Source organism: Populus trichocarpa, chromosome 5 (assembly GCF_000002775.5).
Source record: "Populus trichocarpa isolate Nisqually-1 chromosome 5, P.trichocarpa_v4.1, whole genome shotgun sequence".
Lineage (NCBI taxonomy): Eukaryota > Viridiplantae > Streptophyta > Magnoliopsida > Malpighiales > Salicaceae > Populus > Populus trichocarpa.
This window is the reverse complement of record NC_037289.2, coordinates 24,150,985-24,170,280: the sequence shown is the minus strand read 5'-3', so window position 1 is coordinate 24,170,280 and position 19,296 is coordinate 24,150,985. Positions and strand designations below refer to the sequence as shown.

The 19,296-nt window shown below is 35.3% G+C and overlaps 2 protein-coding genes and 1 long non-coding RNA gene across 7 annotated transcripts; 2 read left to right on the top strand and 1 right to left on the bottom strand.

The window, feature by feature from the left end:
- Positions 1 to 171: 171 nt before the first annotated feature.
- Positions 172 to 7,006, top strand: LOC7494666 (putative pentatricopeptide repeat-containing protein At5g43820). 2 transcript variants are annotated; one of them, XM_024600288.2, is made up of 6 exons: positions 172 to 2,556; positions 2,827 to 2,938; positions 3,631 to 4,316; positions 4,474 to 4,755; positions 5,171 to 5,286; positions 6,666 to 7,006. In XM_024600288.2, exon 1 carries the CDS (start codon positions 842 to 844, stop codon positions 2,531 to 2,533), a length of 1,692 nt encoding a protein of 563 aa, XP_024456056.2. In that variant the 5' UTR covers positions 172 to 841; the 3' UTR covers positions 2,534 to 2,556; positions 2,827 to 2,938; positions 3,631 to 4,316; positions 4,474 to 4,755; positions 5,171 to 5,286; positions 6,666 to 7,006. The 2 variants fall into 2 exon arrangements, with proteins under 2 accessions (XP_024456056.2, XP_024456055.2); XM_024600287.2 differs by having other exon boundaries at positions 172 to 2,938.
- Positions 7,007 to 8,706: 1,700 nt separating this feature from the next.
- On the top strand, positions 8,707 to 11,612 carry LOC7494665 (rop guanine nucleotide exchange factor 1). Its single transcript, XM_002307724.4, has 5 exons — positions 8,707 to 9,183; positions 9,299 to 9,415; positions 9,520 to 10,058; positions 10,533 to 10,886; positions 11,004 to 11,612. The coding sequence occupies exons 1-5, from the start codon at positions 8,883 to 8,885 to the stop codon at positions 11,361 to 11,363; spliced, it is 1,671 nt and encodes a 556-aa protein (XP_002307760.4). The 5' UTR covers positions 8,707 to 8,882; the 3' UTR covers positions 11,364 to 11,612.
- An 855-nt stretch (positions 11,613 to 12,467) lies between these two features.
- On the bottom strand, positions 12,468 to 15,165 carry LOC112327633 (uncharacterized). Of its 4 annotated transcripts, none has more exons than XR_008059319.1 (3): positions 13,433 to 15,148; positions 12,787 to 13,260; positions 12,468 to 12,582 (listed from the first exon to the last, which is right to left on the bottom strand). It is a non-coding gene; the product is annotated as an uncharacterized LOC112327633 (long non-coding RNA). The 4 variants fall into 4 exon arrangements; XR_002981987.2 differs by lacking the exon at positions 12,468 to 12,582 and having other exon boundaries at positions 12,703 to 13,260; positions 13,433 to 13,927; positions 14,044 to 15,147; XR_008059320.1 differs by lacking the exon at positions 12,468 to 12,582 and having other exon boundaries at positions 12,637 to 13,260; positions 13,455 to 15,165.
- Between the last annotated feature and the right edge of the window lie 4,131 nt (positions 15,166 to 19,296).

The following is a 19,296-nucleotide window of genomic DNA, read 5'->3' as shown; positions in this document are numbered from 1 at the left end:
GCTGGACATGGAGCTAGACGTTCAGCTCAGAAATTTTTTAATAATTCTTAGTTCTAACTTCTCATTATCACCCCCTTATAGCAGGCTATTGACATTTGGCTATAGTTCTGCAGATCGGTGAAGCTTTCGGTAGGTATAGCTTCATAGCAAAGATGGCGGGAGCTTCATGGAATGAGTAGGATTGGATTTGAACGTCAAAGAAAAAAAAAACTACGTCTGATAGATGAAAAAAGAAAGATGGACACAGAATAACAAGATGTTATATACCGGGGTGCTCTGCAAAATTTTCTGCCCGAGAGTAAAAAAGACCAAATTTTCTTACACATTCACGGTCAGAAGCAAGTCATAAGAGAGAGATAAGGACTGTTTTTCTACTCCCTTTTCAAGATTAGTTGTTAATCCGGGAAACTTAAGATTTAGAGCTTGATTTTAATTTAGAGTTTTTAATTTATCCGGATAAAACCTGGTTAATTTAATTGAATTTTATTTAATTTCATTGACCTGATTAAATCTGGCTCAGCATTAAAACAGAAAAAAAAAATGATGAAACAACATTAAATCTTCTTATGAGTTAATAGGATGATCCAATAACTTAGATTTTTTCCAGGTGAATTCTCGAATCGAGTCGGGATCAGGGTCAAACTTAAGATTTCTCACCCCAAACTAGAAGCAAACAGGCTTTTTCTGAACGATTAGGGACTAAGTTGACATTTGGCCAAAGGTTGAAGCGCTAAGCCCAGAATGCACAAACCGAATCCAAATACACAGAGGAGTTTCCTTCACCTCGCACACGCCATTTCACTGTGACTGTATCTCAAACTTGGAGCGTAACAGTCATTTCATGGCAATTAATCCGCAGAGCTTTCTAGGGTTTCTCTCTGTCACCAACAAAATCACCAGGTACCGCTTGCCTCACCTTCTTCGCTCTTCAATTCCATTTTCAACCCTAGACCCTCCTCAATTTGCCACTTCTCAAGATAATATCAAGCTTCAATATAATCTCGGCGAGGATTACGTTCTTAATGAGCTCTCTAATCTGTTACCAATCTCTCCTAAACCACCAATTCCTCACCCATACAACCACGATCGTTCGATTAGTAATAAGCAAGTCGAAATCAGACCCGTTTTTGATCGATTTTTATCCCCTGAAGAGAAATTAAGAGGAGTTTTTGTTCAAAAAATCAAGGGTAAATCTGGAATTGAACGTGCTCTAACAGAATGTAGTGTGGATTTGAGTCTTGATGTTGTTGCTAAAGTGCTTAATAGAGGGAATTTAGGCGGGGAAGCTATGATTATGTTTTTTAATTGGGCGATTAAGCAGCCTATGATAAGTAAGGATGTTGACAGTTACAATGTAGTCATTAGAGCACTAGGTAGAAGAAAATTTATTGATTTTATGGTGAAATTTTTGCATGAGTTGAGGGTAGAAGGTGTGAGCATGAATTCGGAGACGTTGTCGATTGTAATTGATAGTCTAGTTAGGGCCCGTCGAGTTTATAAAGCAATTCAAATGTTTGGGAACTTAGAAGAAGAGTTTGGGTTTGAGCGTGACGCGGAGTCATTGAATGTGCTTTTGCAATGTTTGTGTAGAAGGTCTCATGTAGGTGCTGCGAATTCGTACTTCAATTCGGTGAAGGGGAAAATACCGTTTAATTGTATGACGTATAATGTAATCATTGGTGGGTGGTCGAAGTTTGGTAGAGTTAGTGAAATGCAGAGGGTTTTTGAGGAAATGGAAGAAGATGGTTTTAGTCCTGATTGTTTGAGTTTTAGTTACCTTCTTGAGGGGTTAGGAAGAGCTGGTAAGATTGAAGATGCTGTTATGATATTTGGTAGTTTGGAGGAGAAAGGTTGTGTACCGGATACTAATGTTTACAATGCCATGATTTCTAATTTCATTTCAGTTGGGAATTTTGATGAGTGCATGAAGTATTATAGGTGTTTATTGAGTAAGAATTGTGATCCCAATATTGATACTTATACAAGAATGATCTCTGGTTTGATCAAAGCTAGTAAAGTGGCTGATGCTCTTGAAATGTTTGATGAGATGTTGGATCGAGGGATGGTTACTAAAACAGGGACTGTAACTTCTTTTATTGAACCTCTCTGTAGCTTCGGCCCACCCCATGCTGCAATGGTGATCTACACAAAGGCAAGAAAAGTTGGCTGTAAAATATCACTAAGTGCTTATAAGCTATTGCTGATGCGGCTTTCCAGATTTGGTAAATGTGGAATGATGTTAAAAATATGGGATGAGATGCAAGAAAGTGGTTATTCTTCCGACATGGAAGTTTATGAATACCTCATCAGTGGACTTTGCAACATAGGACAGTTTGAAAATGCTGTCCTTGTCATGGAGGAGTCTATGCGCAAGGGCTTTTGCCCAAGCAGGTTCATCTGTAGCAAACTAAATAACAAACTGCTTGCTTCAAATAAAGTTGAGAGAGCTTACAGGCTATTTTTGAAGATCAAACATGCTCGTCACAGTGAAAATGCGAGGAGATGTTGGCGTTCTAATGGCTGGCACTTTTGAACAGGCATCTTCTGTATTGACAAGTATATTGTGTCTTTCCTTCTCTGTTTCCCCTGCAGCATGTACTTGTTTTTTCCTGGAGTGTGTCACAATCATTATCTTGAGCAATATTTCTTATGGTCACTTGCAATGAACAACTGATAGAATCCAAAAGTTCTTCTAAATAGTTACATCACTAATCTTCTGTTACTCAGTCATGGGCGTTAGAAGTGAAGAATTGTTTTTTTCTTTGAGAATTTGTTTTAGTGACATCCTTCCTGTCTATATCTAAGGTTTTGGTTTATTGAGTGCAGGCGACAGTTTTCAGTGGGAAATAGTTAGATGCTTGTGGATTACAGAGACAAACTGTGAAGTTCACAATGGTGAAAAGCCAACTTCTCGTGACTCGTGACTCTGAACTGCTGCGTAAGAAACTTGACTTCATCAATTTACGAGCTATCCTTATTAACTTCCTTGGTAGTCTTTTGTTTGCTGAGGTTCTCTTTACCTGCTTGGGAAGTGTAGTTCATATTGTTTAGTTGCTGTAATTTGATAACTTTCTGATTTGACTTTGCTTATCGGTCTTTCTAGTTGCCTATAAGTTGCACTATGAGGTACCAGGTACCAGGTACTCAGGTTACTGGGAGGACTTCAGTTGATCCTCCCACCAGAGGTGTTTGATAGACTGCTATGTAGCTCAGCCCGGGGTAGTATACTGGAGTAGATCCTTACTTCTTCAGTCTATGTTTTGCCATGAAATTAGATGAGGGTTGATTTTTTATCTGTCCACAATGAATTATGACAAGTTGTGAATGGTGGGCATTTTCTTATCACATTTGATTGGATTTACTTTTAAAGTGTTAAGAGTAAGAAAAGTGCATGGATTTTGCTGCTTTTAGCATGCTATCTTGTGTATTTGTGCTCTTGAATTTCATCAAATTTCTGAATTTTCATTCTTTACCAGCAAACTGGCCTTCGTTAGGATAGCAATAAATGTATATAGCTGTTTTTCTCTACCTATTCTTAGTGATAAACTGTTCACTTTATCATACTAGGAGTCATCTCTTATATTCGACCTGCCATTTGTTTTTAACATTTGAACTTCTTTCCTTATGCAGAGACTGTTGTCATTATGCCATAAACAAAGGAAGAGAGAATCATAAGAAACACTGACTGTAACTCACTGAGTGAGAAAGTAGCAGAGTGACAAGAAAACACACAGCTGGAAATGGCAAATTTAATCCAGGAGCCAGATTCAGAAGGCCAAAACCTATAATTAGCACCTCACATAGAGAAGGATGCACAGTGCGGATTTGTACATAGAAGGCAAGAAAGAGAGATCAAACCCTGGATTCATATGGCAGACATGAGGTGTTCGTGTAGCAGACTTTGCAGGAAGGGGTTTTCTGTACTTGAACTTAGATGCATGTTTGTCTTGCTTCTCTGTTTGTCCATCCATGACAGCGCGACCTTGATTTGGGTTTGATGTGTCATAAATCAGTTCTGTTTAAGTGTGGTTCCTTATTTTGGGAACAATGATCTCCATAGCCAAGTGCTTGCCTAATGGTATAGGTGTTGACCTCATTGACCCTGGCTGTTGTGCCATTAGAGTGAGGAGTGACCCATGACGGATGGGGCTGGGTAATCATCAGTAAGGTGCAGCCTTGATCTTCATTTTATTTTTCAAGAAGCTTGCTGCTAGCCCACGTGGTGTTTCCAGTGATGTACAACTTCTGGAAAACCTATCGGTGAGCTGTTGGGGATAACATTTCTGGTTGTGGTTTATTTTCATGTAAAGACCAAGGTAATATAACTGGTAGAGCCTCTTCCGTTCAAAAATTTATACTAAGACAAGACAAGATTAATAATAATCGTACATGGTGAAATATATAGATTAACGAAACCTAGTAAATTGCAAATACATTCAAGACTAATGCAAACCTCTTTGCTTGAATTAACAGGAGTGACTAATATTTGGAAAGCTCCTACCTGCAAATAAAGGAAAAAAAAAAAAACATAAATCCAGGCAATAAAGGGAATATGCCTGGATTTATGACTTGAGAAGCACCATTCAATTCTCTCCCAGGGATTAGCAACGTCGTTTGCTAGGTTCAAGAGGACCACCGGATAGCTTTTGATCTTTTCTTCTTATTGTTTGTCACAATCAACCAGCTGTACTTTTAAGGTTGTGCAGGAAGACTTCTGTACCAAAAAGTTTAAGAATGGAGGATCAGGCTGAAAATGTACGTCATGGATGTTTGTTCCGTTTTTTTTTTTAAAAAAAAACTCATCATGTTTTTCTATTCTTAATTACGTAATGCATAAAGTTCCTGAAAACATGAACAGTCTGATTATTTTCTGATTTTCTAATATTTTAGACAGCATAATTGACAATTGTGTACAAATTGCTATGCACCCAAATTTCACAGTGCATGCATGTGATCCTATTTTGTAAGAGAAGATCCAATATATGTTACTGGTTGGTGATATCAACTATGTTATAATTTCAGTCTGGCATGTTAGCTAATCAAGCTGAGCTGGGGGCTACATTGCTTTCGCCATTGTCTCCAGTTATCCTGGACATTTTTCTTTTTTATTGTATTTCTACTGGGATCCTGATCTGCACACTCAGTAACATGTCTAAAGATGCCTTTTCAGGTTCTGCTGTGCTCTGCGCATCATTTTTTCCCTCTATCTTCTTGACCAGTGCTTGGATTCAGCTTCACAAGGATGTAATTGCACTGACTGTATACTCATGGGATTCTCCATCCAAGGTATGGTGTTTTGACATGACTAGGAGTGCTTTGCTTTCAGACTTTATTTTCTTTATGCTTTCAAATTAGCTTCTTGTATAAATTGGGCGTATTTAGTTGCAAAGCTGTTATGATTCTCTTTATTGTGTTTCGTTTACTAGTTTATAGGTAGCTCAACTATTTGTTCTTGCTGTTATTGAAAGGGTAAAATGACGTCTTTAAGAGAAAAAAATTGTCAGTGACAGCCATGACCCACCCTATGACTCTTCTCAGGTATCTAGCATGGTTAAAAAGAAAAGGTTGTTAGTGCAGTACTGATTGGACTTTGTAAGTGAAGGTGGGCTATATGGCTGAGATTCTTGGACTGTTCTTTCGTTAGATGTGATTGCAGTTGAAAACAGATAGATTTGAAGGGTAAACTGTAGTTTATGCTTTCGTTTTCTTTTTCATTTATAAAAATTTTTATTCTTTTCAATTGCAATTTCTTATTTACGGTTTTTCATTTTGATATTTATTTTTTAAAATTTTTAATTTTATTCTTGGCATTTTCATTGAATTTTTTTTTTAATTTTATCATTTAATCAAAATTTCTATTATTTTATTTTTTCAGTTTGATTCTTATTTTTTTATTAAAGCTATTTTTCAATTCAATTAAACTCTTTAATTGAAAATTTTTATCTCTCCAATTAATGTTTTTTCCCATCTTTATTTTTTTCAATCCTTTTATGTAATTATTTTTTTTTCTAATTTCATCTTTCGACATTTAATTTGTTAGAAATTCAGCTTTGTAAGATCTTATTATTCTAAATTAGTTTTTTTTTAATATTGGTTTTGTGATTTTTCTATAGATTTATCTCGATCTCATGACCTAGATCACGATTTTTGCATTTTTGTTATTTTTTTTGTTATTTTTTTTCTATTTTATTTTTCAAAATATTATTCTAATTTTTCTATAATTTTTTTTATACAAATGAAGTTTATTTTTTAAAATAAAAAATATTTATTTTTAAATTATATTGTTGATGTGGTCAGCCTTGCATAATATTTTGTAGATGTGAGTTATTTTATTTTTATTTATCTTTTAAATTATGAGTATTTTAAAAAAATAAATTTATTTATTTAAATAAATAAGTTCATTATATTATTCTGTATGCGGTGATTATCATGGTACATAGAACAGGTAGCCTTGTGTATAGCTTCAGAACCTGAGCATATGTCAGCATTTTGCTCTGCACTCTTGTGATAATTAGATTTTCTTTAACTGGCATGCAGTAACTTGATGTTTTTCATCTGGATGAAAGGATAAATCCACTACTGAAAAACTTTGTAGTGATTATAGCTAGTAGATTCTTGGGTCATTATCATGCATCAAATTTAGTAATTGCCCGCTATGATTACAGGTTGGCGAGTCTCCTGATCAATCTAAGGCGAAGCTTGCGCTTGTAAATCCAATGGCTTTCCTCTCTCTTTGTTGACTCTGGTTAGTTTTGCTGCATTCATACATCTTTACTTGGACGTAATGACATGGGAAAGGCTTATTATACCACAGACAAAACTTGCCATACCCCAAACAGCTTGCAGCATTTTATTTCAAGGGTCGGTTTGCTCCTCTGTCTCATCGCCGTCCCCATCTGCATAAGAAATTAAATCACGATACAATTTAACTAGTGTTGACGTAAGATACAACTTGTAGTACAAAACTTTCTATTTTTCAATTTTACTGGAACATCATTGGTTTGTAGACCTGTTTATTCTATCTTTCATTTTTTTACCATCTGCTAGCAAACACAGAAAGATTTCGAAACAGGACACATTTTAGATTTAGTCCATCATAATGAAAACGAATACTGGCACTAAATGAAACGAATAAAAACTTGTTGCACGTGTAAAAATAGGTTATGACAAATCTTATCTAGTGAAAACAAAAACAAATTAGTTTGGTTATAACAGCAACAATAACAAAAAAAAATCATCAATCAGAAAGAACTAGTTTACATATTTAAGGGTTGGAATTTTTTTTTAATGTAATAAAAAATATTTAGGCCGTATAAAAATATCTAATATTGTTATTAAATTTAACTCAGTAGGTCAACTTTCAAGCCTCCAAACCCAACTTCTTACCGGTCGGGTTTAAAGTTAAATTATGTGAGAGTTTTTTCAATATAACCTAATAGACTTGGTCAGTCCAAAAACAATCTAGTTAACCAATAAAAAAAATATAATTATAAAATTAAGAATAAAAAAGATAAAATTGATAAAAAGCCACTCAACTCAATTTCTTGCTTAACTCAAGATTTAATTTAAATCATGTGAGAGTCTCTGCAACATGATCTAGTCATCTTGGTCAATCTAAAAATAACTTAGCTTATCGCTAAAAAAAAAAAGATTAAATTGACTTAACAAAAAAAACACCCAACCTAATCTTTGACCATAAATCATGCGAGTGATGACTTATCATGACTTAATTAACTTGATCAACCAATCCACAAGTAATCTAGATGACCATATTTTTTTATAAAAAAAATGCAATTAAAGAAAAAAAAAACAAAGAGAGAATAAACGATTAAAAAGGGGTGCACTTGTTTTAGGTGTATGACACCCCCATATATTTGAGTGCAGAGAAGAATTTACAATCTAAAAGAAATAATTTTAGTTGTTAAACCTGCCTAAAATTTGGTGGGTTGATATCATAAATCTATGACCCATAGTTTAATCAAGGCTAAGTATTAAAAAACTGTTTGGTATTGAAATAGGTTTTTTTTTCTTTTGTCAAACCATGAATAAAAATTATTTGGTTAGCTAAATAAAATGTTTTTCTTACACTAGTCCCATACATGATTATACTTAAAATAACTTAATTTTTTTATTAATAAAAATTTGTTTTTCATTTATCTTCTATGAAAAAATTTATTTCATAGCAATCCTTGCCAAACACATGAATTTTTAAATTTACTTTATAAAACCATAATTAAAAAAAAATTAACTCCAATCATAAAAACTATAGCAATACAAATATATCCGACTTGAATAAAAGAATTCATCTAATAAAATTTAATTGACTTCATCGAGTTTATAGTGATTCAAAGATTCTTACTAAATCCAGTTGAAACTCGATTGGTTCGCACAAGAAATTAAAAAGAAGAAGAAGATAAATATATAATAATATTATTTTAATAAAAAATAATTAACTTGTACTTAAAATTGAGCGTTTCTCGTGTCCATCCTCTTGCAAGTACGAATTACGACGGTAATAACACCAACATTAGTACATGGACCTAAGCCCATCGCCCACATAAATGAAAGGTGGCCCATTTAATCATCACTTTCACCAGTATATTATTATTATATTAATAATTTACACGCGCCATAATAATAATTGAAGGAAAAACCGCTTCTGTCCTCCTGGTGGGGACTGCTGTTAGCAAAGCTAGCGCCAACATTGCAATTAAACGGAGAAAGAGCAAAGACTTGGTGACGACTACAAACCTTTATTTGCCTTTCACTTTTTCAGTCTCTTCTCACTATTATTTTCTTCGATTCAATCCAGTTATCTCTTCTCACCGGAGGAAATGTACGGTCCTGATTAGCTGTCCTAATAATCTATTTGATCTTGATCAATGGGGAGTGTTTCATCGGAGGATTGGTTAGATCAAGTGAGCGAGAGGTTCGAGCTCGACAGTTACAGTTTGAGTGCGGATGTGAGCGGATCGGAGAGTGACACTTCTAGTAGTAGCTTCTCATGCCGTCGTTACGATCTCCAAGGCGGCGCTTCCACTTCTTTCACTTCTTCGACTCCTGATTTCGCCGGTAATTCCGTTTCTCCTCTGCCGCTTCCGGTGATGCTACCGGTTGTTGGTGATAGACATGTTGCTGCTAGTCCCGATGAGATGGAAGAGAAACCGGAGACTGACTTGTCCGGTTAGTTAATTAATTATTTTTGCTTAATTTAGTTTTTTTAATCTATTTTTGGATAATTTTTCTTACTGTAACTGCAGTTTTCTAATTTTTTTATTTTTATTTTTGGCGGTTGCAGAAATTGCACTGATGAAGGAGCGGTTTGCTAAGCTTCTGCTTGGAGAAGACATGTCAGGTGGAGGACAGGGAGTTTGCACCGCCGTCGCCATCTCCAATGCCATCACCAATCTTTCTGGTTAGTGAGTGAAAGAAATGAATATTGAATACTGCTTTGGCCGTAATCAATTGAAGAAAATTGCTTGAGATTTATGTATTTGTATGTCGGTATATATTTGGCAGCTTCTGTGTTTGGGGAGCTATGGAGATTAGAGCCATTAGCGCCACAAAGAAAGGTAATGTGGCAGCGAGAGATGGAATGGCTTTTATGCATAAGTGATTCCATAGTAGAGCTTGTACCATCAATGCAGGAATTTCCTGGTGGTGGGACTTATGAGGTTATGGTGCCTCGGCCACGTTCGGATTTATATGTGAACCTCCCGGCACTCAAGAAGCTTGATGCAATGCTGATTAGCATTCTTGATCTGTTTTCTGAATCTGAATTTTGGTATGTTGATCGTGGGATAGTAGTTGCTGGTGATGATGATGTGGAGGAACTTCCCATGTCTTCCTCTTTGAGAAGACCATCAATCAGACAGGAAGAAAAATGGTGGCTTCCTTTCCCTAAAGTTCCCCTGGCTGGTTTGTCGGAAGACACAAGAAAGAAGCTGCAGCAGTGTAGGGAGTGCACAAGCCAGATCCTTAAGGCTGCGTTGGCAATTAACAATAGTGTGTTAGCTGAGATGGAAATCCCAGATACTTATTTTGAGAGCTTGCCCAAGGTATGGGAACCCTACCCTGCTACTTCGAATTCCATTTATGCTTGATGAATCAGCTGTGGATGTGAATGAATACTGCACGGTCAAAGTTTTATTAATCTTTAGTTTCCACCACATCCATGCCAAGTAAATTCCTTTTCTATCTGTTAAGCAGTTTGGTCTGAGGTTTTTATGTGTTTGATATGTTGTCCCTGGTATAAAATGTATTGCTAATGTGCTCATGTTATTTAAAGAAGAGAGTATAATGCTGTTCCTGTATTTCGTTTTTTTGTCTGCTAGGCATATATGTATAATTTCCGCGCTGGCATTCTTTTTATGTGAATGAACATTTGCATCTACTGTACATTGTACTCTAAACCATCAAAAGGGATTAACTCTTACAAAGGACACAATGCTGTTGCTTATGCAATGTTCCTATGAAATATACGCTGTTAATTTTGGTTTTCGTGGCCTTTTCTTTTCTTTTTCTTTTTTCAGAGTGGAAAAGCTTGCTTAGGCAGAATCATGTATCATTATATAACTGCCAAACACTTCTCCCCAGATTATCTTTTGGATTACTTAGACTTGTCATCAGAATACACCACTTTGGAAATAGCAAATCGGATAGAGGCTGCCACGCATTTCTGGAGCCAAAGTTACCAGAACAAGCACTTAATTCGTGCAAGGAATGGGAAGTCATCATGGAGTGGCAAGGTGAAAGGATTTGTTGGTGAAATACCCAAAAGAAAACTTCTAGCAAAACGAGCCGAGGTTCTCATACATAACCTAAGGCTACGTTTTCCTGGCCTCCCACAGACTGCTCTAGATGTAAACAAGATCCAATATAACAAGGTATTTGCCTGCACATTATTACCCATGCATTGTAGCCTTTTTGCTCCTGTTTGCTGATGACACGGTTCCATACCTCCAGTTCACATATGGGTAAAACAAATTGTTTCTCTGCTACAGGATGTAGGGCATGCTATCATGGAGAGCTATTCTAGGGTGATGGAAAGCTTGGCCTTCAACATAATGGCAAGAATTGATGATCTCCTATATGTGGATGATGCCACCAAGCAACGTGCAACAACAGAGTCAGCATCTCCTTGTTTTCAGGGACAGTGTGGTAGTAGACCATCCAAACAAAAGTGGATATCATCTAGCCATGCTTCTTTTCAACACGGTCCTTGTTCCTCCGCATTGACTGTGCCAACTGTCGGCTCTTCCAGTGAAGTAATCAGGATTACTAATGGAAGGAAACCCCATTCTTTGAAGAAGAGCAATTTAAGGGACTCGGTAGATCAGACTCTAGAGAAACTAACAGTTTGACTTGTTAGATCATATCGTCCTCCTGTTTGGACGACCTCAGTACTAAAAGACTTCTTACTGCTTCTGAATCTAGTTTAGATAGCTTGTTCCACTAAGCACAGATTTGTGCACAATATGTATATCCTTTTGCAGAGAGACAGCATACCCATAAACATTATGGACATAAGACCGAACTCTGGTTTCGTTTTTTCCTTGTCGGTTTTGGAGGTTTGAGTAATGTGTAATAGCAAAACTGTTTAATTCTTTTTATTTGGAACTTCCGTGCAACTGAAGAAAGTCCATCAGTATTGCTGATATGGGAATTTGGGCATCCTCAAACTTTCAAGGTAGCAGGGAAGCTCATCTGAGTTTGTCGGAAGAAACAAATGTTTGAGCTTCAACGAGGACCTTCTATTCCAGGCTATCCAGAAAGAGAGATTGTTTCAGTGCAAGAAATCGAATCCATGGATCGAAATTCGAAGGACGAGGACCCATGTTTTCGAGAAATATATGGAGCAGGACTGTCCCAAAGCTGATCAGGTTCAGTTGAATAGTAATGGTGCTGAATATTGGACGATGCACTGCATCGGTGTGTATATACAGGGTTGTAGCTGATCTGAATGGGCCTTGGGTTAAAAAAATTAAAAAGTAATATAGCTATGGAGTTGGATGGTTGCAGGCCGATCTCTTGGGACCAGTGTTCCAATCCTGAAAGAATCACCAGGGAATGCCAGTCCTCCTCTGGATGACATGTCTCAAGGGCATGCCTGTTGTGGTTGATGCTTAGGCAAATAACACTCTGTAACAGGAAAGGTGAAATTCTTCCATGTTGGGCTTTGCACAAAATTGGGTGAAGCTTTAAAAATTTCTGCTTCACGTACAAACACACGAGGAATGCGCTCACGCTTGGGGTTTGCCAGGGATGTAACTTGAAAGGGGCAAAATACCTCCCTGAACTATGGGAATTGTCAATTTTCCCCTTAAAAGTATCTCGAGTTTCAATTTTACCCCTCTCTATTCCTCCTACTTCTCTACTTTCATATTTTTGTGCCGCGTGGCATAATACAATTAGGCATTTGGAAGCCTTGCGAGTAGTCAATAGCTTCTCTACTTCTCTTTTGGTTCATCCTTCGTACAGTCTGAATTACTTATAAAAAATACATTATCAAAATAAGTAAATTTCGATTATAAAAAAAACACAACGCAATTCCTCTTTCTTTTGGTTCATCCTTCGTACAGTCTGAATTATTTATAAAAAAAATACATTATCAAAATAAGTAAATTTCGATAATAAAAAAAAAAAGCAATGACTTGTACAAAAAAGGTCACAATATCCGGACATATAGAAGATTAAAAAATGCTTAAATAAATTTCGAATTTCATTGCTTTTTGGTACTGAGTCCAATTTATTTCTGGATGGAGCCCTAACAGTGAACTTCTTTACCTTGATAAATGCTTATGGTCCCTCGTCGCCCCCTCCAGTTTTGTGCACTGAAAGAACACAGTACTGCCATTACTCAGCCATATTATGGTCCCCGATGGAGTAATTATCACCATCCCAGCGGCTCTTATTTTACCCTTTTATTGAGTGTCCTACCATGCCTAAATTGAAGTCACATTTGAACCAAAAGGGATACAAGAATCAAAATCACTAATACAAAATTCTATGAGCAAGTGCTTAAAGCAAAAAAGCTTGACTTTCAAACATCAATGTGGAACCTTGAGTGGAGCCACCTGGTAATGTAACCCTCTATTATTATTCCAAACATTTCCATGCGTCTGATGGCCAAATGCACAAAGCACAATCACAACAAATTATTTAGAAATTTTGCCTTTACATCATCAAAAAAGACACTCAGCGTGTGGACTTGGGAGTATATCATAGAAATGGAGTGTTTGGCATGCCCTAACGAAAGACCTGCCCAACCAAATTAGATATTAGTTGAATATCTGACAATGAGGGGAAAAAATTGGTGTGGTAGACATGCATGAAGCCATGAACACTGAAATATATAACTAGATACTCAACATGATTTTATATATATATATATATATATATATATATAAAGAGGCAGATAGAGGATCATTACAAAGGGGTTTTGATTCAAAGACCTTCGATGCATCCTATAATTAAGTTGAGTTGAGTTCGTATGATCGCTGCAAAGAGGCATCGTCCAGCCTTCAACTCTTTGAGTCTTTATTAATTGAACTAATCTTGAGTACGATCACTTGAGTTAGATTCAAAGGGGAAATAAGAGATAGATAAGCCTGGATGATGAGATGAAGAGAGCAATGCATTATGCACTGTTAGATTATGAAATATAGGCAAGTATGAAAGGAGCAATTACACCCAAAAACCCAGGAAAAAGTCACATAGGTTAAGATCTACAAAGTGAAAACCAGGATTCTGCACATGTGATGCCTCATTACCTCTAATTTTCTGCAGAAAATTGAACCATGGCAATCAACAGGTGATCAAAGCAAGTCGTAGTGATTTTCTCTTTTATTGATTTTTTTGTGTTTTATTAGGAAAAGTAGATGGTAAAGTTGGAGTCATCAAGTAGAAGCCAAATAAGGGCCAGAAGCTGCCAGTGCATGACCACCATGATCAGAAAAACAAAAGAAGCTTACCACAAAAAAAAAAAACAAAAAAAAAAGAAGAGGTTGCTAGAGATCATCATAGCGCATGCAGATTCTTTACCTTTGATCTTTCTTTCTTGCAAGAGAGAAAGAGCTAAAAGATGACGATGATGACAGAATAATCACGAGGGTTTTACAAAGAGAGACCAACAGAGCTCGGTTGGCAGTATGCCCACCTCCATATGAAAGAGATATTCTAATTTCTAAAGATAGGAGGTGGACAGAATGCCAATAAACTCTGTAAGAAACCCTTTGCTAAATCCACATGAAAGCTAGCTAGCTAGCTGTCCTAGTATTCACCACTGGAAGGCACAGACACATACAAGGAAAACAGACAGCTAGAGAGTAATAACAATCCTTGGGGACAGATGGGTTCTATTTAAGAAGAAAGTATGGTATAGCACAGTAAATAAGAGAGAGAAAGAGGGAGGGGCTCCTTGTGGGTGTAATTAATTGAAAAGGGCAGTGAGGGGGGAGAAGAAGAGGTGATTTGAAGACTTAAAAAGACAAGAGAAATAATTAATAATTGTTTTGGAGTTGTAATAATGATCAGATTAGACGGTTCCTTCCATATTCCTATGAATTACAGGTCTGTAAGACATCGTATATATTAAGAAGGATCAGGGAAAGAATCATCATCCTCCCTCGTTACTGATGAAAACCCTCCAATCCCTCCCTCCCTCCAGTCTTTTCCTGCGTTCTCTCACCTCCTAAGTCCTAACCCTCGTTTCTGATGCCACACACGCCTCTTTCTCTCTCAGAAACTGAAGAAATACGAGGGGTTTGGTCTTTTGTCTAATGGCTAAGAAATATACTAGCAGGGAAGTTGGTGTATGGTTTAGTGATGAGTTGATAACCCCAACGTAGTGACAAAACAAGAGGTAGCCAGATAGCAAGATCAGTTTCAGATTAAAAGCAGCTTTTCTTTGGATTTTAAAGAGGGTGGTCTCCCTGCTAGTTTCACTCCTACTTTATTTAGATGCTACCGACCCCTTCCAGTGAGGCATGTAGAAAAGCATAGCTTTATAGGGTCCATCTGTCATCATTCATCAGAACCGTTCCCTGGGATTTTCATTATTATAGGGCACGCATAGGGTTACCAGGAGCCGTTTGATTCATGGAGGGGCATTTTAACGCCTGCAGTTCATGAAAATGGGTGCTGCTAGTGCTGATTGTCTCTAGGATAGTTGCATTTTCTCTAGGATATTGGCTCCACATGTTCGATGGGATAATTAAGGGCGATCAGGCGAGCGAGTGAGGACAAAAGTGATCTGTAGTAGTACTAGGGCATCGTCCCTTGGCAAATGCGGCTGGTCAAATTAGTTGCCCTTGCACATCATCCTTCCTTCCTTCCTTCCTTTACACGGTGAGTGAATCATGTGGTAACTTCAGTCAGCAATTAGAATTTTAGGTTGTAATTACGTGTGGGGTTATGCTCTTTTTTTTCACGCATGCAGAAACAAACTAATTAAAAAATAATGAGAGCAGTCAATATAGAATTTTATTGAATGGAGTTGCCATACAAAAATTATATTTTGAAATCTCATTATTGAATTTTTTATTTTTAAATAGTTTGTTTCTAAAAACAAATTTACAGTTTCTTATATAAATTTAAAAAAATACCCTAAACAAACTAAAAAAAATCCAAAAATAAAAGTTCCAAACAAGCTATGAAATCTAAAAGAATTAATAGTAATTAAATTAGCTCAAACAACATACTTTAATTTAATTATCTTCCGGACCTTAATTATTTTTAACAAGGTGACCCTTCTATAAAATAAAATGATCTTATAAAATCATTTGAAAAATTTAAATATAATTCAATAATCAGATTAAAAATTAGAAATCACTCCACGCAACCTAGATCTTTTCTTGGAATTTGTCATTTCTCATCGATTTATAACTATTCTCATAATGATATCTATATAGTCTAATTAAAATAGGTCTGCAATCGACTAATCACAACCACTTATCATCCATTGGCAATGACTTTGGTGCCCAACTAATTCTTATACTTAACCCCATTCTCCTAAACGTCGAATGTTAATCATGCCGATGTGGAAATGGGTAAAATTCCTTGACTCCAATTCTCAAAAAGAAGGTGAGTGACATAGTCTAAATTCTTATAATCCACGCAACGGTTGTTGCATGCATGCTCTTGCTACAGTAAAAGAATTGGTAAACTTCATGGAGCTTTAGGATTCGTAAGATTGTTTTTGGAATGATTAGGAGAATTAAAATATATCACGCAACTCTTATATATGAATTTTAAATTTAAACTAGTTAAAGAGTTAATCGAGATTTTTTTATCAATTACATCGTTATATTTTTTTTATTAGTTAGTCGAGTTGTTTTTTAACTGATCAAGATAATTAAATTATATCAGATTAATTTTTACATGGTTCAATTTTAAATCTATGCAATAAAAGAAGTTGGGTTAAGGGATTTTTTTTTTTTCGTGATTTCATTCTTAGATTTTTTTTTATTGTGAGTTGTTTTTAAATCGATCAAGTCAACTGAATTATATCGTGACGACTCTCATATGATTTTAATTTTAAATCTAAATTTTGAATCTAGGTTAGGCATAAAGATAATTCGAGAGGTTTCAAGATTAACTGACCGAGTCGAAGATTAATAATAATAATAAATAATTTGAAAATTATATTTAAAAATTTGATCAAATTCACATCATGACGCGGGCCTGGAAACTAACTTATTATATTTGTGAGTGTTTGTAATATCATACAAGCATTTTTACAAGAACATGTTTTGATTAAAAAGTCATTAATTAATTTTATTTTATTATATTTTACGATGGCCTTGTCATTTTCATTTAAAAATCATTAAAGAAACACGCATAAGAAATTTAAATATATTTTGAAAACACCTTTCAAACACTTTATCAATTCAAACGGAAAAGGATTTTTATTTAATTATCCTACGGATTGTCGTGAGAGATCAGGAGCCATTGGCCAACCTTCCTCCTCAACATTCGTGGATTGGGTCCTGCATGCTATTACAGCACTAATGTCATGATCAGTGTGGAATCCGAGGTAACATTCCTCTCCTGTGTAAGAAATGTTCTTCTTCAAAATTCAAACACGCCCACCCTCTTGGCTTATTAAAAAAATCGATCGAAGGTAGACATAGGTCAATGTAATTATAACATTACTAGGGTTACTTTTCTCTTCCACGTTCCTCGCTCCTTTGAAACAATGCAGTGTGTTTATTACTGTTTTCACTCGGGTTTTTTTCTATTATTTTTTTTTCCAATTCGGGCTTGACCCATCAACCTTACTCTAATTTTCACACATCAAGATAAAGTTTTTATTAATTACATCTTCGGCGTGTTATAAAAATTTATATCCTAATTACATGTGATAAATGTTTTTGTCACTACCAGAAAATTAATAAATACAAACGGAAATACCGAGGGAATATTTCCGTCGGTAAATTTCCGAGGGATTTTACCGACGGAAATATTCCCTCGGTATATACCGAGGGAATTACCGTGGGAAAAAAAATTAAAACAAAGCAAAAAAAAATGATGACGTGTCATTTTTACCGACGGACTTACCGACGGAATTACTGGTAAATTGTGAACACTGTTCATCATGTTAATTACAAAGGGAATCACCGACGGAAAATTCCGTCGGTATTTTCCAGAGAGTAAATCACCGACGGATTGAAAAGTCGTCGGTGTTATTTGGCGGTTTTCTGAAAAAATTCAATTAATTTAAAATTTTCATTTAAATATTACAGACGGAATCACCGACGGATTGAAAAATCGTCGGTAATTTTTTGGCGGTTTCTGAAAAAAATTTACGAAATTGAAAATTTAAATTAAATATTACCGATGGAATTACCGACGGAATAATTAAAAAATATTTAATATTTAATTATCCGTCGGTAAATCCGTCGGTAAATCGTCCCAATAAAAAACCTGAATGCCCTTATTTCACAAGAGACAGAGCCGTTTCTTATTATTCTTCTTCTTGTTCTTCTTCTTGTTGTTCTTCTACTTCTTCTTGTTCTTCTTCTTCTTCTTCTTCTTCTTCACTATATGTAAAAAACATCATTAAGGTATGTCTTCTTCTTCTTCTTCTTCACTTTATGTAAAAAACATCATTTCTTATCTATTTCTTTCTCTTCTTTTCTCTCCTCATCTCCTTCTCTTTTCCTCCATGCTTGGGTATGTCTTCTTCTTCTTTCTTCTTTTATCCTCTTGGTTTTTTTTTTAATTAATATGCTTAATGAAATTTTTTTTCTCTTCTTAGCTTCACTTGCAACTACATTAAGGTAAGATTTTTCTTTTTTCTTCCTTTTTCATGATTTTTTTCACTATATTTGTTTTTTATTCTATTTTTAATTGTTTTTGTTCTTAATAATTGTATAAATGTTGTTGTGAGATTTTTTTTTTTCATATGAGATCAATTTTTAGTAGATTTATTTATAGGATTTTTAAATTTTTAGCAATTGCAACTTCATTTTTTTCATATGAATTAATTTTTTAGTTGAATTTATTTTTTTATTTTATTTATTTATTTGTTGCAAATTTGTTTGAATTGATTTTCTTATTCTTTTTTCCAAGCATTTTGAGTATATATTATACAGTGTTAATTTATGTTAATTTAATTATTTTATAATTTTATAAAATGAATTTTTTTTTAAATGTTTTTCAATAATTACCGACGGACTTTCCGTCGGTAATTCCGTTGGTAATAAAAAAATTATTACCGACGCGTCTGTTCCGTCAGTAAATCCGTCGGTAATTCTATTACCAGCGGATTTACCGACGGACAAAACATTACCGACGAACGATTCACCGACGGATCATTTCCGTCTTTGATTCCGTCGGTAATATAATTACCGATGGAATATGTGTCTTACACCGACGGAAAAATTCTGTCAGTAAAACTGTTAAATCTTGTAGTGTGTTATGATTTCTTTCACTAATTCCAATCTAAATGACAACACAGGAACAAATTCACCTAGCATCTTAGCCAACATTGGATTGGTAGCCGCCGGATCAAGCATTTTCCAGTGTAAGAAAAAAAGAATTTAGAGGACGGTAATATTTTTAAAGAATTAATTTGAAAGTCAGTTCATTAATTTTATTGGATTTTATAACTCTGGTTAATTTAATAATATAAAAAAAACATCAATAGCAAATAAATTAAACAAAACAAGCTTAGCATGAGTCAACCTCGTAAAATGATGAAATCAAAAAATATTAATTGTAAAATAAACCAAAAGGAAGATCTGGGTTAACCTAAATTAATCTTTCAAACATGTGATTCGGGTTCTGAGACCC

Bases quoted from the DNA above. Each gene is read 5' to 3' on its own strand.
- LOC7494665 (XM_002307724.4), top strand. From the start codon at position 8,883: ATGGGGAGTGTTTCATCGGAGGATTGGTTAGATCAAGTGAGCGAGAGG. The intron at 9,184-9,298 runs GTTAGTTAATTA...TGGCGGTTGCAG, and splicing joins ACCGGAGACTGACTTGTCCG to AAATTGCACTGATGAAGGAG. The intron at 10,059-10,532 runs GTATGGGAACCC...TTCTTTTTTCAG, and splicing joins ATTTTGAGAGCTTGCCCAAG to AGTGGAAAAGCTTGCTTAGG.
- LOC7494666 (XM_024600288.2), top strand. From the start codon at position 842: ATGGCAATTAATCCGCAGAGCTTTCTAGGGTTTCTCTCTGTCACCAAC.